The sequence below is a fragment of the Seriola lalandi genome, unplaced genomic scaffold (assembly GCF_002814215.2).
Source record: "Seriola lalandi dorsalis isolate HSWRI2012SDOR001 ecotype SW California unplaced genomic scaffold, Sedor1 jcf7180002054692, whole genome shotgun sequence".
NCBI classification, from domain to species: domain Eukaryota; kingdom Metazoa; phylum Chordata; class Actinopteri; order Carangiformes; family Carangidae; genus Seriola; species Seriola lalandi.
The window spans coordinates 974,416-991,828 of record NW_019525245.1 but is presented as its reverse complement, the minus strand read 5'-3'; the positions used below and the strand labels follow the sequence as shown (position 1 = coordinate 991,828).

Below are 17,413 nucleotides of genomic sequence, written 5' to 3'. Positions count from 1 at the left end.
TTCATTAACACACACCCTGCCCCTTGTCCCCCTGCTTGTCCCACTGACCTGCTTCGGGCCACATGGCTACATGCAGAGGTGTTTTCTGACATAACAAGAAACCACATCTGGCGGTTTTGACTCGGCACTGGGAACGTATCAAACAGCCTACTTTTTCTATGATGAAAAGAACAGCCCCCGCAGCGCATTTGGGATTGTTTAGATGTATTGTTTTCCTAGCCTGCAAAATAACAGCGTGGCCTTTTTTTTCAGTGTCTGTCAGCAAAGCAGGTAAGGGAGAAAGAGCTGAGCGCTGCACGAGCCATTACTCCTCTGAGTCACCTGATAAAAGCTCTTATACCAAGCCTTCACCTCCACTGCTATTATTGGCAACAATTTAGCTTGAAGTCCTCTCACATAGTAGTCCACTGGTGGCTGTAAGGAGGACGGAGGTGATCATTTTTCATTAAAACTCTTCTTTGTAATCATAGTGATTTATTTATGGTCTAATTATGTTAAATTACAGGGGAAAGTTAAGTTAAACCACTTTCTGAAACGTGGCTCGCACATCGTCTGTGTGTGTGTGTGTGTGTGTGTGTGTGTGTTTGGGACAAGGCCTGGTGTTGAGAGCAGAGCACAAGAAGTGTGTCCTGCAGAGCCTTGAGTGTTTACAGCAGAGTAACATGAGGAGTGGACCAGGTTGTCCCGCCTACACCATAACTCTAAATGCAGAACCACAGCTGTGTTTCTATGTATGAGGAACTGGGGTTGGAGTGAAAATAAGGGCTTGAGGGGAGAAGTTAAATAAGCCCCACAAATTAAAATGAAATAAAAGCAGCATGAGGGTGTATTTTAATGGTACTGATAAATTACAGGTGAAGATATTAACCCACTTCTTAGTCAAAGGTTTGAGGCCAATGTGGAGGTCATTTACTGCTGCTGCCCATGCATGTGTGCAGGCTGGTGTGTTTGTGTGTGTGTGTGTGTGTGTGTGTGTGTGTGTGTGTGTGTGTGTGTGTGTGTATGTCTCTTAACAGGGGGGATGGGGTACCACAGGAATTAGGTAATATTGACATGGTTGTTTCAACCCAACCCTCCGAAAAATACTAAGATCAATGTACCAGATCAATAGAAGTCATTGACAATAACTGATCTTCTCATGTGATCAGTGAAGGAGAAAATTCACAGTTTTTCACGAGCGTGTGTCCCACATGCTCATTCATCAAACTGAGGGTCTACAATCAAAAACATGCATACACACATGCAAATCAGACCATACACAAACGCACACAAGAGCACACGTGCAAAAAATTCATACACACACACACACACACACACACACACACATACACACACACACACACACACACACACACACACACACAACAGGGGGAAACAGGCTCTTCTCTGACACTGCATGATGGGTCACTTCTTCCCTTTCTCTCTCTCTCCCTCTCTCTCTCTCTCTCTCTCTCTCTGTCTCTCTCTCTCTCTCCCTTCCTGCTGAAATAGTTTTAACAAAAGAGAGGGAGAAGGAGGGGGAGGGGTGGTGTGGTTGGGGGAAGGGATGTATGTGCTGCTCTGTTGTCACTAGGCGAGGGAGAGCGAGGGGGGGGAGGGAGAAGGGAGCTGGAGGGTGAGCAAGCGAGCCAGTGAGCGAGGGAGAGTAGGAGAGAAGGTTAGGGTCCCAGAAGAGAGTACAAACCTCACACACATACGCACACACACACACACACACACACACACTCACCCAGTCACACACACATTTACGTCGGCTCCCTCCGCTTTACTTTGTGGAATAGTGGATTACTTTCTAAATTGAGCCACTCATCAAGGAGATCCAGGCATGATCAGGTCAGTAACCATTTACTCACTTGATGAAAAAGATTGTTTTTGTCTCCCTACAACAGGAATGACAATGATTCCGTTGCTTCTTGCACATTCCTGTCCTTTTCAGTGCTCTCTGTCCTCTCTTTCTTGCATGATATGACCTCCTCCATGTATTTTCCTTCTGCTTACCTCATTGTACATGTTATACTACCTTTCCTTTACACATGTGCAGGGCATTCTTATTAGTTTGTCCTCTACATGTCAACCCAGGACGCTGTTACAAACACTCCCTCACACTCCTTCATTTTTTTCCCCTCATGTGTTCCCCCATGTTAGACAGGAGAGCTTCCTTGCTCTGCAGAGAGTACAAAGTTCTCTTCGCTGTAGTGGTTTGTAGTGTTTGTGTTGAAACATGGGTGGCTTCAAAGAATTAGAAACTTGTCTCCGCTGGTCGTGCGGTTTTGTGGTCAGAGGGTAAAAGCCCCCTTTCTGTCAGGGCATTCAGAGTCTCTTGATCAGTGGCTTGCACATGTGCATGTATATGTGCACACACATATACACATGGAAAGACTGTGATCATTCAGGGTGCATGAGAAACTCATTATCAGTCAATATCAGTTGCTTTCTGCATGTTTTTCTCAAAAGTTAGATGTCATAATTACATAAACTTTTTAATAGAAATATTGAATTGAACATATAATAAATGCAAGAAACTGAGCGCATTTTTCATTATTTGTACATTATACATTTCTCAATTTTCCTCGAAAATGTCCTAGAATCTGGCTTTGAATGACATCAATCAGAAAATATACAACCTAGTCATACTCACAGTGTCTGCTGGCTCTGCTAATGCCATGTGTGGGTTCTTCAGGTGGCAGTGTGTCGGAGCGGTGTTCAAGTGTGAGATGAACCATGGAGGGGTGCAGGAGGCCAGTCACTAGCCAAGCCAGCAGCCACACAACCGCCAGCAGCAGGAGAAGCAGTAGCCCAGGGAGGTCCCGGAGCATGCAGCTGGGCCCTCACTAGCACCGAGTGGACCAGGTCTTCTCCTCTTCACCTGGGGGCCAGGGCTGCAGAATGCTCAGTCCTGTCACCCCATACAGTAAGTCTGCACTGATTTCATTGAACTGCCTGTGTTTGGATGCTCATGATTATGTATGGTCATGTCCAGTGATGGGCTTGTTTGGCATGCTGTATGTGAATACTGTGGCCAAGCTTGAGTTTGTTTTCCTGTACGCCTTCTTCTTTTGGCTCCTCTTTTGTCCAGGACTCATCTCCTGTGGTTGTGTAGAGGGAAGCAAGGGGGTGGGTGGGTGGGTGGAGGGGGGGTCTCTCTGAGAAGTCATGTTGAGAAGGCAGATATGCTAATGGTTTTAACAGCTGAGTCTCCAAGCTTTGCATTGAGGAATTTCACAGAAAGTGTTCAGTGTCTGTTCTTTCAGCTCCTCCATGTGAATATTTTATAGTAACAGCTTGTTTGAACAGACAGCACCTAAAGCGCCTCTGTCTGTGCTTTCAGAACAACATGGACATGCACATATTGAAGGAGTACAGTGGAGCAGTCTGTGCATTCTTTGCTATTTCATTATGAAATGTGAAAAATAACTTGTGTTTCAAAATAAAAGCATGTATATAATTTATGATTCATATGTGTAGTGCAGTGTAGATGAACTACCTGCTTCAGTATGAACCTAACAACTTTGTGTGTCAATATGTAGAAGCAGATTAAATCACATAAATCTCACTGACACATCACAGCATAGTCTCAGTTAGTATATATGCTAATGATGAGAGGTTGCTATCCAGGCTGATGAATATGCTTATATTGATTGAGTGGGCTATTGATTAGGCCAAGCTTTAACAGGATTACGACACTAACCTGATTAGAATAATGCAACAGGGATTTACTTCTACATGCATTTTGTATTCCAAAGAGCAACACAAAGGTACAGAGACATACAACGGACGTCTAAAAAAAAAATTCCTGAGGGTTTAAGGGAGAATGAGGGAGTTTTCTTAGCAGACAGAAGTTTTAGTAACGTGCGTGTGTCACATTCCGTCCTCAGAGAGACTCACAGTGTCATGTTAGATTTTTTCCCACAGAAACTCGGACTGCACGGAAGCCTATGATTTTTACAGCAATAACTACTTTCATCAGATCTCACAGACTGACAAATTTTTTCCCACACGCAAACACACAAGTACACATGCAATCACAGTCACCACCCACAGCTCATTATGGGCCCTGTTCATAATGATGATAGTGTGTGACATGAGGAGAGGGGTGGGCAATTGCAGCCATTTCTTTAGTTGCTAGCCACCAGGGTGAAGCTATTCTGCGACTAAAAGCCAGACCCTTAGTATCCTGGTGTCAACAGCCTCTCATTAGTCCCATATAGAGGGAAGCATAAACATTGGCCTTCACACTCACACATTAGACATCCACAGTAATCATGAAAGCTCATTAAGCAAATTGTAGCACACCTTAGATCCTCATTAGGTGTTATAGTAACGACTTGTGCTGCTGCTGGTGAAATGACGGAAAGAGCACAGTGAAGGGCAGATGGAGAGGACAGGGCATGAGGAGGGACTGGTCAGCTGCAGCCTGATATATGAGTGGACACAATAAGCAAAGAGGGGCCAGGCCAGCCTCGACCACATGTGTGTGTGTGTGTGTGTGTGTGTGTGTGTGTGTGTGTGTGTGTGAGCTAAAGGAGTGGGGGAGGGGGAAACTGACCACACAGGGTCGGACACACAGTCCTGTCTTTACTACAGCACTCAGAGAAGGAGGGGGCATCAAAGGGGGAAGACTGTGGGGCAAAATCAAGAGTGAAAGAAAAGTGTGAAATAAAATGGGAGGAAGAGGTTGAGCAAAACTATGTAAAGTAAACTTGTTTCCCAATAATGCTTAAAAATAAATCAATGCGATTGGATGTCTTTGTTTGAGTGGAAAATCCATGCTCAGACTCTTAATTGTCATGTGGTTCGGAGTTGGAAATGACTTGTATGTTGGGGATGTGTAAAGGTTTATTCAGATATACAGTAGTTGATTGGCTGGCAGCAGTGTGGCCTGGTGGACTCTGCAAGCCTGGGGAAAAGGGGGAAGGGGTAAGAGGAGGGAGAGGGAGGGTTTTCTCCTCGGCAGATCCTTCTTCATGCGCAGCATTTTGGACTATGGTCATTGCTTACATAACAATCTCACCCTCATTTACTCTGTAAGCAGAACAGAGGACAGAGACAGCTGGGTGACTGTGTGCAGTCCATTGACCATTGCAACTGGAATCCTAACACGCTTCATGTATATTCAATTATTCATATCCCACTTTTTCTCTCATGTGTTCTGTATTGATCTCTCGAGCAGTGGTGTGAATTAACTCTAACTAATACAAATCACCTAGTAATGTGCTGATAGGGTCATTTATCAGCACTGTAAGTAAGCATGTTCTGTGTCTCTCTACTTTCTCCCTCCCTCCCCCCCTCCCTCTCTCTAGCCTGGGAGTGGACAGTGTGTGTTGAGCGTATGGAGAGGATATGTGCTTTGTAAATAGATCTCAGGTTAGATTCCTGGCATTCCAGCAGCCTGACTCATCCGATAGATGACCAAGAGTCCCTCTGCCTGTTTGCCAGCTGAAGCTTAACACTGCACCAAGACCGCAGTATATAGGAGTGCTAGAGCCTGTGCGTGTGCATCTTGGTGTGTGTCTGTCCGTCCTCAGGAAATGTAAGTCTTTGTTTATTGTGAGTGGAGTAAAAGCACTAACAGAGGACCTTTCAGAAGGGTGATTTTTGTCTCCACTCCCCATCCGGCCAACCACCACTGATGCTTCACAACCCCCAAATCCCATTCCAGGCAGCCCCTTCCCCCACATGTACTTTCATCTAATTAACCTCTAATTACTCATACTGACCATGCAGTGGACCACGAGTTAAATTGGCCTCCACAAAAAACATCCATGACTTGCATATTCATGTTTTCCAGCTACCAAATAGCAGAGTTTTTTGAACGTACCACTGATAATAACACTCATTAAGAAAGAAAGGATAGAGCACTTAAACTGGTTTTAGTGGAAGCTGTTGACGGCCGGACAGAGAGCTGGGAGGGTCAAATTTAGTCCATCTCTTTATTGGATCGATCAGACTGCTGTTTACAAGCATCCCACTCCCTGCTTTACACATTGATGCATGCACGTGCACACACGCACGCACACGCACGCACACACACACACACACACACACACACACACACACACACACACACACACACACACAGATATACTGCATATTTTGCTGTTTGGTGAACCCTGAGGCCATGTATCATCCATGTTTAGGTCTTGATGTGGACAGGAGAAGAAAAGGGTGAGTGTTCATCACAGCGCAGTAATTTTACCTCACCTCCTGCTCTGCTCAGATTGTGGGTGATTTATATCTCATTTATAGCAACACTATAGGTGACTGTGACTCCTCTTCTTATGTAATCTTGTTCTTTTCAATAACGCTACACAAATAGGCTCCTTTTCATCAAGTGAAGCCATTGGCAGTGCACAGAACATTCTCTTGACCTCGATTGTCATTGGTCTATGTGAAGAACTGTATGTGAAATTACTTAACGATGACCTCAATGGCCGGCCAGAGCCGTAAATCGACACTGGCTGCTCAGAAAATCAATCAGAGCTGCTGCTGTGGACTAAAGTTCCTTATTTTAGTTTGTAAGTTTTGAGTATTGACCAGACTTGAGAGGAAAAACCTGAACAAACACTTCATTTATGAGACCGATTTATAAGTGTCACCTCACCTGAACTGGGTGTCTTGAGTGTTTGCATAGGTACAAACGCTTAGTCCATGTTTAGATCGACATTTGAACTGTATCAAAAATTGATGTCAACAAGAAAATGATCCCACTGCAGAACAGTAGCACGTCCAAGTGTAATAGGGCAGTATGCAACATACTGAGCATAGGAGTGAATAGTACTAGTGATACTTCTTTTCCTCAAACATGTCGCTACTGAAAACATTAATAAATGACAGGAATTAAGCCAAAATTACAAATTATTTCAAGCATAAATGGAAAGAAAGTTTCATGAAATTTTTTGAAAGATAGATTTTAGGTGGACAATCGCTTTAAGTCAAGCTTGTCAAGCAGCGTAAAACTGCATGCTCTTTAGTGAACATAGTAACAGTACTTACTTAAAGAAAGTAGATGTATATTCACTAACAGGTGCTCCATTCTAATATTACTCTCCCTTGGAAGCCTCAAAAACACACACACCATCTTGTGCTCCCACCTACAAAGCTGGATATAACTCCCAGCATGTCCCAGAAATCATTCCCTGTCTTTTAAGTACAGAAACTTTTTATTAAGATATTAACAATTTATGAGAATAACCTAGATTTCCAGCTCTAGAGCCAATCTATGCAAAAGTGGTGTAAACTACCCGGGGTCCCCATGAATTAAATGAGCATGAACTCATGAATAATACTGGATTTACAAAATTGTAATGCCAGTGTAAAATTAGGAAGATAAAAGGGAGTAAAACTGGACCCAAGAGAAAACATGCAACATGCAACTCCTCAGTGGAAGCAAAGGGGTATCCAAAAACAGAATAAACAATAAAATTATAATAATACTAATAAGTTTGAGAGGAGAGTATGAGGAATGTGATTTTAAATTACTTTCATGCTGGCCTGGACTGCGATGAATGTTTGTTATATGAAGCTGCTAAATCACTGCAAGATCACGAAACATTAAAAGTAACACAATTTTAACATTTCTGAATACCACAAACATTTACAGTGCAGTAGCAACAGTACAGTATACGTAAAATATTTTTCTGCTCATGCTGACTGGTCTAAAAGATTTTTCTCTAAGCTTTGCATTCATCTGCACCCAGTAGCCAAACTGCTGGAGGACAAACCCAGAAGCAACACTGGTGCTGGTCCACAGTATGATAATCACAATGATTAAGGAAAGCTGTCATAGTACCAAGCCGGCTTAGTGCTCATCTTTGTCCCTTGATAAGCCAAGCATGGCCAAGAATGGAGGGGTGTTTCCAAGCCCCAAGCCAACATGAGATGCTAGATTAGGGTTTGAGGCTCCCTCACTCATCCCTCCTAATACCCAAACCCTGCACCCTAATATCCTCACTTTAACACAGATGTCTGATGCTATAGCACTCAGGAACAGGAAGAGGTTTTAATCGGCCCCAGAAATCCACATTTCCTGGAAAACACATCAATCTTATCATAAATTCAATGTTATAAAAATGTCTTACTAAAAAGCAGTCTCAATGAAATCAGAAGTAAGATTATATTACTGTGTGCAGAGCATGAAAACACGAGAGAACTTTTGCTATAGGAAATATAATGTGAAGGTACCTGAATGGTTCATTTTGATCTTCAAGAGAACAATAATGTTAGAACACAAAGGTTAGTTTGCTTTTAAGATATCATTCATTTTATCATTCAGTGCTTTATCATGAGAAGTATACATATCAAAAAGTAGAACTATGTACTTGTTCCTATCAGGTGTCAGCCTTTATAGGATATATATAAGATATTTAAGAAAGTTTTTTCTTTCAAAAAGAGTAAAAAGGTGGAAGTTTGACACTAGAATTGTTACCAGCATTAATGCACAAGTCGCTGTTGCCTTTAAACAGTCTAGCCATGCATCCATCCATTTATACTAAAAAAAAAACATTGTTATTTTGTGTTATTGCACAGTAATTATCAAGTAAAGTTACTGGAATGTAAGGACTAAGAAGCACAAGTGATGCCTCTTTAATTTTTGTCTATGAATGTCAGATTGTCACCAAGCACTGACACTTCCATAAGCCTTGTGTGCTCTAATCCTTCATTAGTCTGGTTTGCTCAGTCTGGTCCTTAACCCGTCCAGACCCTCCGGTTCACTCTTCCATCGTCTGATCTCCGAGTGATCCTGTTCAGTTTTCACATTCCTCTGCTGAATTTTGATGAGGATTCCAAACACAGTAGATTACTGCACTCAAATATGTCTTGGATAGATTATAGACCATCTGGTGAAGACGGGGTGCAAGGAGGAGTAGATTAAAGGCAAAGCGGTAAACGATTGGCTCATGCCCACAATCAGCATGACCAGTGAGTATCAGCCGGATTAGCCTGAATGTGCGTCTGTGTGGCTGAATGATGCCCAGATTTTAATGAATGTGTTAATACTGCCACAAGGCAGCCACACAAATGTTCAAATATACCAGTTTTGTTATTGCAACCAGTTAGATGGCACCAGGCAAGTTTTTTATGTTTGTATGTTTGATAAAATGAATGAAATGCATTTAGTAGCGAGCTGAAAGCGTTGCAGAACTGCAGAGAGATCTCAGTCGGCAGACTAAAACAACCCTTTCAAATTACAGTCCTTTGATTCCATATAAAAAATAAATAAATTAAACAAGCTTTTATAATTAAGTTAAAGGAGGATTTACATTCTGATGTATTTCTCTGTGAACACGGTTGTTTTCCGTTACAGTGTAGTGGAACAATAAAGCTTAACTTAAAACTGATTATCTAATTCAGTTCTTGGACTTAGACTGAGACTCTGAGAAACACTAATTTGGCAGGGAGGAAGATTTCCATTCATTAACAGTGAATTGTTGCCAGAATACCTAAAGCTGTACTCCACTTTAAACTACAACTGGAGATGTAATGAAGAAGAGCTAATGAAGGTACAGTTTAACAGTTAAAGTATAATATGCTGACTTACAGGAAATACTTTCTAAGTTTTAAAACCTACCCATATAGCCCCAAATCACAAATGATAAAATTTGCATCAGAGGGCTTTACAATCTGTTCAATGTACAACATCCTCTATCTGTGGAGCTTGAGTTCGGGGGGGTGAAATTCGAACTATAGATTGATGAGTAAAAATGTAGTAAAAAAACAGATTATTTTATTGACCAGTTCCTCTACACCAAAACTAAAACATTATAGAACCAGTCAGATAATATTTCTAGGACGAAAAACAACCTTGTTTATGCTGATAACCAAAAGCTGCAGCCTGCAGTGAGACCTCTGGTTCTTTTTTTTTAATCTTCTTTTTACATTAGGTGTTTTCAACATATCAGAAAATTGCTTGAGTGATATCCATCAAGCTCTAATGGTCAATGGTCTATGGTCTAATGGTCTGCACCATACTGTACTTTTGAGAGTATCCATGGCAACCAGTTTACCCAAGAGCATTTTGTTGGCTGTATATATTAAATACTGCCATAGGTGATAAAATATAACATCAGAATTTGGCTGTGAGTCCATGATTTTACATCTGCTTACATTGACATTTGGCCTCATCCTCTTGCACCTCAGTTTTGTTAGGATCTTATATTGACATGAACGACTGAGCCATTTGAATCTGTAATGAGAAATGTTAATAATAGTCCCCTCACAGCAGACACTGTGGTTTAGGACCCCCTTAACCCCTTGGGCCCCTGGGTCTTTGACCGGGAGGCCGATGTGGTAATCTAGCTGTGATCTGTAGACTTACCGTGAAGTACAATCAATCAACACCTCCTTGTTTAAGTAAGATATTATTTTGATTCTAACCTTAGCTGAGACTTTTCTGTGGTCTGTGCTAGTAATGTTTTTCTGTTCTCGGGATGGGTACCATGATCGGTGAGAATTCCCTGGAGCGTGGGGATTTCTCAGATCCAGGGTGGAGCCTGTGCCGGTCGAGAGCGTTACGATCCCTGGATTGGATGAGTGGGATTATTGGGCTGAAGGATCATTTAATTTAGGGATCAACATGTGGACCGTTTAGAGGCCCATCTGGTGGTCCTAGTGGACATGTGACACAACTTGACATAATCCACATGTAGACAGTTTCAGACCAGACATGTGAGTGAGCAAGTGTGCGTAATGAATAAACCCTAACACCTGCCAGTGCTGCTATTTGTTCCTGCTTTGTTCCAAATAAGTACAACATCTTGATTTGGTTGTTGAATAGAGCTGAGTGATTAGACGATCCACAGAGAAGAAAACTTATAATCGGTTAATCATTGAAAAAGTCACTTTTCAAGCACAAATACAAACTATTCTTTGGTTGCACCCTCTCCAATGTGAGGATTTCCTGATTTTCATTGTTTTATATCATTTTAAATTCAACGTCTTTAGGCTTTGAGTTGTTTGTTGGATAAAACAAGATATTTGAAGGCATCACCTTGGGGGTCTAGGGAGATTTTCTGTCCTTTTATTGACATAATTATTAAAAATAATAACTGGTAGTTTAAATGACCATGAAAACAGTTGTTGAAACCCTTTTTTTTTTAATCATAGCCTAACTTACTATTTGTCCACCATTATTGGTGAAATCAAGGTCTTGGCTTCTTCTTCTGTCCAGTTGCTGTTGTAGGGAAGCCCCTCTGGCCCAGGCCTGGGGTCAGGACAGTTTAATAATACTCTGCAATGCCTGGAATGTCAGCCTAATGCCAGTTCAAAAAGACAAGCCCACAACCACTAAACCAGCAGATTACTCTGTTTGTGTAAATGTGCATGTATAATCACACATGGCACGTGAAAATCAGACGTTTTCTGACTGCTCAATCGGTACACTTGTAATAGTGTTCCTAGAGGTGTTGGTCCAGTGTCCAGTGCATAGTATGGTGAAAAACTACTCTGATCCCCCTTTACATATTGACCCCGCCCTCTATTCCCCCTGTCCAGCAGACCCCTGAGGTTTTGGCCGAATTAGATCACACGCTCTGTGGGGGTGGTTTTGTGGGCTAAGAGACTCACAGAGAGACAACAATGGCCCCAATGTGAGCGAGGCAAAGGAAGAGGGCAGCACGCAGGCTGATAGAGGCTTATCGCCGTGGAGACCAGGCTGGGGGCTATGTTGGCGGCTTCACATAAAGATTAGAACAGTTGTCCCCTGTGTGGATGAGACTGTGCAGAAGAGCATTGGCTAAGCACTGACATGATTCTGGAAAAGGGTCAGCTTGCCAAGGTGATTACGAGGGCAGATATTCATGAAGCCGGACTTTTAGCCGGCTTGTGAGGTTTGGAAGAAAAAGGGAGCAAAAATACTTCAGATGTGGTGCACAGCCTGTATCTAGTCTAGACAAAATGGTGGAAAAATCTGTCATTTAAAGCATTGGATACTTCACGTCAACGTCATGGTTGTGTGGACTAATTCTGTTTTGGTGTTGTTGTTTCTTGTAGGTCTGTTGAAGATGCACTGGTCTCCCGAGCACGCCGCCCCCTTATCTCAGTGGCCTGAGCAGCACCTAGACGTCACCTCTACCACCTCGCCCCCATCTGCCCACAAACATGACCCCTATGCTACTGCTGCTCGCCGCGACTATGCCCCTGCAGGTTACCCTTGGGCCAGTGATGACATATCTGCCCTTACTGCCTCTTCTCTGCTTAAACGCTATGCTGAGAAGTATTCCGGCCTGGAGCTGTCCTATGAACGCCCTGCTCCTGGGGCCTACTCAGAGCCTGGAACTTTCCTAAAAACTGAATCTGAGCCCTGGGCTCTGGGTCAGGGCATGGAGTGTTACCCTGGACTAGAGGCATTAACTGGCACCAAGGTGGGTTCTGCCTCTGTGGGCATCCCAGCCACAGGAAGTGTAACAGTAGTGAGCAGTAACTTGGCCTCTGAGCCAAGTTACAGTGGTGCTGGCTCCTGCAGCGCCGTGTCATCTCAGGAATACCCTCCTGCCTACAATAGCACCTACCTGTCGTCAGGATATTGCCCTCAGCCCAGTGCAGCACTTCCCCCTGCCACTCTACACTCTTTGCAGGCCACACCCACTCTAGTGCCCAGCTACAGTGCCAGCACTCCTGTCTACAACTACCCTCCAGGGTGCTACCCCCAAACCAGCCTGTCTTCTGGATACAGCCACCCCAGTGCCTCCTACCTGCCATCTGGGATAAGTGCCCCAACTCCTCTGGCCCCTAGGCCCACCATGGTGGGGGGGACTTACAGCTATGCATCTCACAGCCTCGGAGGGAGCGCCGAGGCAGGGGTGCCACTGAAACGCAAGGCCTTTGAGATGGCAGAGGATGGACAGGAAGGAGCAGAGGTGGAGGGATCACGCTACAGAAAGTATGGCAACGGCCATGGAAACAGTCACAGCAAAGGCCACGGCAACGGCCACAGCAATGGCTATGATATGAGCGGTTCAGCCTCAGATCCACAGGTCTACAAACCTGGAAAGCCCCTGATGTCGCCCCCGTATGGTGGGGCAGGGGACTACAGCCCACCATCAGGCCTTGCAGGAGAGAGTGCAGCGGGTGAGCACAACTTTCCTCAGCAGCAGAGGATGTCTATGAAGATACCTGCATCGCACACACGATCTGAGGACCCCGCTGGAGGCCGCTGACATCCCCCGGTCGGCATTAGAGAGGATTCCCTCACTCTTCAACCAACCAGGGTTCTTAATCCAGACAGATTTGGGGGGAGTAACATTGGATTTGTCAATGCAATGTTCAATTTCACTTGCAAACACGAGAGGGCACAAAACTGGTATTTCTTGTGTATCTTTAACATTTTCATTATTCATGTTTTTCCAAAGACTCACAGGAGCTATTGTCCTGTGAGCTTGAGTTAAGTGTTTTTAAGGGGTTAGGTTGAGGCATTCTCTACATAGATAGCATTAAGACAGTCTAAATGTATGAGTGTCTGTTTCTCTCAGGATCCTATTTATTTCCTTTCTGCTACTGTGGCAACAGCAATGCAATGTTGCTGATTTAGAAGTCGGTGTAATTATTTGTGGCCACTATGTTTGTTAAAAGGCCTTTGACTGCAATATGTTCTACCACGCCACAAAAATCATTACTGACCAAAAAAGTAAGGAGAGCAATAAGTGAAATGGTGAGATTGCCATACTACTCCAGCACAATCACTGCTACTTTACACAGCTCACTCCAAGGCTTGGTTTGTCACTTGGCCTTGAGAAATGAATGTTTCCCTGCTTTTTTGCTTTTCCCTTATACATATTCTTGACTTCTTTAACCCTTTTCTTCTCCTCCCCTCATTCGTTATCTAATCTCTGTCCTGGAGCCCTGCCTCCTGCTTTCAACCTTTTTCACTGCTAAACAACTTCTGTCTTTGTCCAGTTTATACAAAACAAGCTGCTTATCAAATGATCACATGATAGGATACATGAAGCCGCCCTTTAAATTGTTTTGGCGTAAAGAAAGAGTGGGGAATTAATCGATGATTTGATGTTCATTTTAAATGTATTGAGCAGTCACACAATGACCATACACGGAGTATATGCAGATCATCTACAAAGCGTGTTGTTTACATGCAGATTTCTGCTAATCCTAAAACAAACAGGTATATTTTCTAAAGAATCTGTGATTATAATACCTGGTCCTGCTAACACCTTGTCTTTAATATTCAAAACATAACAAGAAATGATGCTTATACTAGCCTACAAACTTACCTACAAAACAACCAGAAAAGAAATAACCGTGCTTAAGTCTGCAAACTGCTAAACTTCACTCCAAGCAAACTGTTTAATGGTGCATAAACCTGTTTGGATGCACAGTGTAGATAGAGAGGCATGCAGGTTGAAGTAGAGGATATTTGCTTCTGAGTGAGTGCCTCTAACCATTTTTGCTCAACATTACATTCTTTATGAAGATCTACCTGCTTGTCTTCTTGGATTTCTTTTTTTTTAATATATATATATATATATATATATATATATATATATATATATATATATATATATATACATACATATATATATATGTATATATATATATGCATTCTCTTTACCTTTGCCTCTCAAAAGGATGATTTATAGTCATGTTATTGAATACTCAGGAAGATTATTGTTACCTCAGAATGATAAAATAAGAATGTATGTTATTACCTTAGGGTGTTTGTGAGGAGCTTTATGGAGCACGATGAAAGTGGAGCCATGGCTTTGTCAAAGAGCAAAAGATACCTTGAACACTTCTTCAGGGAAACAATGAACTTACAAGGCCTTTGATACTAAGAGTAGAAAATACACATACATGCACGCACATGCACATGCACATGCACACACACTCACTCACACACACACACACACACACACACACACACACACACACACACACACACACACACACACAGCTTCTTAGCTCTGGGGAAATTAAACTTGAGGTTTTTGTACCAAGGCCTGAAATGTTGAATGTAATTCAGATATTTTTTTTAAAAGGACAATACATGCCATAATGTACATGGATGATGTTTTTAGATATATGAAACATATTTTCTTCATGTATAGATGTAATTCTCTTATAGGTTTTGGTCAAGAAAAGAATGACATGTTAAGTGTTAGTGTAGTTAGCAGTGGGGAAATGGTTTTGTGGACAAAAAGTCAAAACAAAGCACTCCTGATAGACAATATTTGACATATCAAAACATACACATAATACAGCATATGCTCTATAATAGGCATGTTTATCAAATGTCTTAATAAAGTGTCCAATTTCCATTTCCCTTGTCAGTATTTTAAAACCGCTTGGCAGTGTGTCACCAGTCAATCAGCGTGAATTTAGCTTTAATATAAACTGACACCACCAAGAAGGGAGAAGTTAATTGTGACGAGCATTAACAAAGGATGTGCACTGTCAGAAAATATGTACTTTTTGCTGTTATTTTTTTAACCAAGTTGTAGCTTCGCTGCTCCACTATTTCATCCCTTCAGAAACTGTGCCATACAATTATTTTGTGCAAAATTAAGGGCGCTGTAACAAAACCAAACTCCTGCCTAAAAGCATGCCCAGAGAGTGAATCCCCTTTAATAGTGAGATTTTTAGGCTGATATGCAACTTCAGATTTAGTCTGAAATTCAGTGTGATGAAAAGTATTTTAATGCCTCTTTTTTGGAAATATAAGCACATTCATAAAAGTAACCTTACTTTTATGAATGTGGTTGAGTGTGAAACAGATTTTGCTTCAAATTATGCTGAAGAAAAAAAAAACAGATTAATGAAAAGGTTTTAAACATAGGCTATGATAATGTATTCTTACCCCCAGATTTTAAAAGTATTTAAGCGCTTAGCTACAACAATGCTCTTCACTACCACACAAAGAATGTGCTCTACATCCACCTTCACACTGCGACAGACAACAGTATTTGCTGTGTCTTGGTGTTACTGTTATTCATTAATGTAGTTCAATTTGTCAAACTGATCAAAAATGGGATTTCAGTGTTATCTTTGTAATTCAGTTGTACTTTTGTTGTATCTTGTACATTCTCTGTAACCATTTCTACCTCATTTTGAAGACATTGTACATGGAAGTATTTATTTCATGTCATTTCACATGCCGGTTTTCAGAGCAATGTTTCTAATTCTTGACCTGTTATAGTCTACCTCAGTAAAGACTGTTGTGTCACGGAAATGAAGATATCATACCAAAAAAAAAAACCCTTGACTTTGTCGTTTTGTTTGTGAAATTCAACAGATTTGAGTGTCCTCATCTTTCACTGAAATATATTATGACGAGTTCCTAACATTCCTTGTTGTTTTCACTGGTGCTTTGGCCTTACAAAAGTCCAAATTCATTTTGCAGCTCTATTACTAGTATGTCAATCCCTAGAAATTACACCTGATATTGAAACAATAGCAGGATGCTGTTTTCCTCTAAACAGAGATGATATTTTTGTGTCTGTTTGTACTCGGTTCTGCTATTTGCATTTATTGTACTCCTCTCAAGGAAATTCCCCTGGAAATCCTCAACTATTTACTATACTATTATTATTACTCAACTATAATACCAGTCTCAGAATTTTGCTTCCCCCCCCCCATACTTTATTCCACATTATATAGTTCTTCCTAGTAAACCTTTTATAAACTATAAAGAAATAACCTCTAAAATGAACACTTTATCATGTGGATAAACTTATTTTGTTAAACTGATCTTTTTGCTTGTAAAATTGTGGAGGGACCATGGGACTATTTCTATTATGTAAAGAGCCCATAAGCTCATGGGAGCATAAGAATAAAAGGATGGCAAGAGTGAAGAAGATCCTGACCCTCTTCACTGGACTCCCCCTATCCACAGCTCTATTGTCTGGAGGGCGGAGGGCATGCGCTGGCGTGTGACAGATGTCTGAAACTTTTGTGTTTTCAGTCAGTGACTCTGACCCTGCAGCAACATCTAAACATTTCACAGCAAAACCCAGTTTCACCATAACTGTTTAACATTAAACGTATGTGTAACTATACTGGTATTGTCATCAACTCTGTGAACTGAATTTTACATTTTAAACATACTTCAAACCGTATTCAAACCATAGACCAGCCATCTTCATTAAAAACTTGTCTTTTGCTCAGCCTCTATTCCCATCTACTGACCTCCTGTCAGCAGCGTCTCAGGCCCAAGTCTAGATCTTAGCATTAGGACTTAGATTAAACTCAACCTGGGCATTTAATTAGGCAAATTTTAAACTCTGAAATGTGCATGTTTCTGCCCCTATAACAATCAACTCTTCGCCAGCTCACACAAGCAGCAGCTGCTGCAGCAGCGTCAGATACCAAATATAACAGTGACATCTACAGGGTTGTTTTAAGAAGTACAAGGTCATATTAAATAACTGAGAGAATAATTATGTTTATGGTTAACAACTAATATAAA

The 17,413-nt window shown here is 41.8% G+C and overlaps 1 protein-coding gene across 1 annotated transcript; it reads left to right on the top strand.

Annotated features, from left to right (window-relative positions):
* Window positions 1–1,623: 1,623 nt before the first annotated feature.
* On the top strand, window positions 1,624–16,961 carry LOC111667671 (fidgetin-like protein 2). Its single transcript, XM_023423418.2, has 3 exons — window positions 1,624–1,833; window positions 2,681–2,911; window positions 11,989–16,961. The coding sequence occupies exons 2-3, from the start codon at window positions 2,887–2,889 to the stop codon at window positions 13,152–13,154; spliced, it is 1,191 nt and encodes a 396-aa protein (XP_023279186.1). The 5' UTR covers window positions 1,624–1,833; window positions 2,681–2,886; the 3' UTR covers window positions 13,155–16,961.
* The last annotated feature ends 452 nt before the right edge of the window (window positions 16,962–17,413 follow it).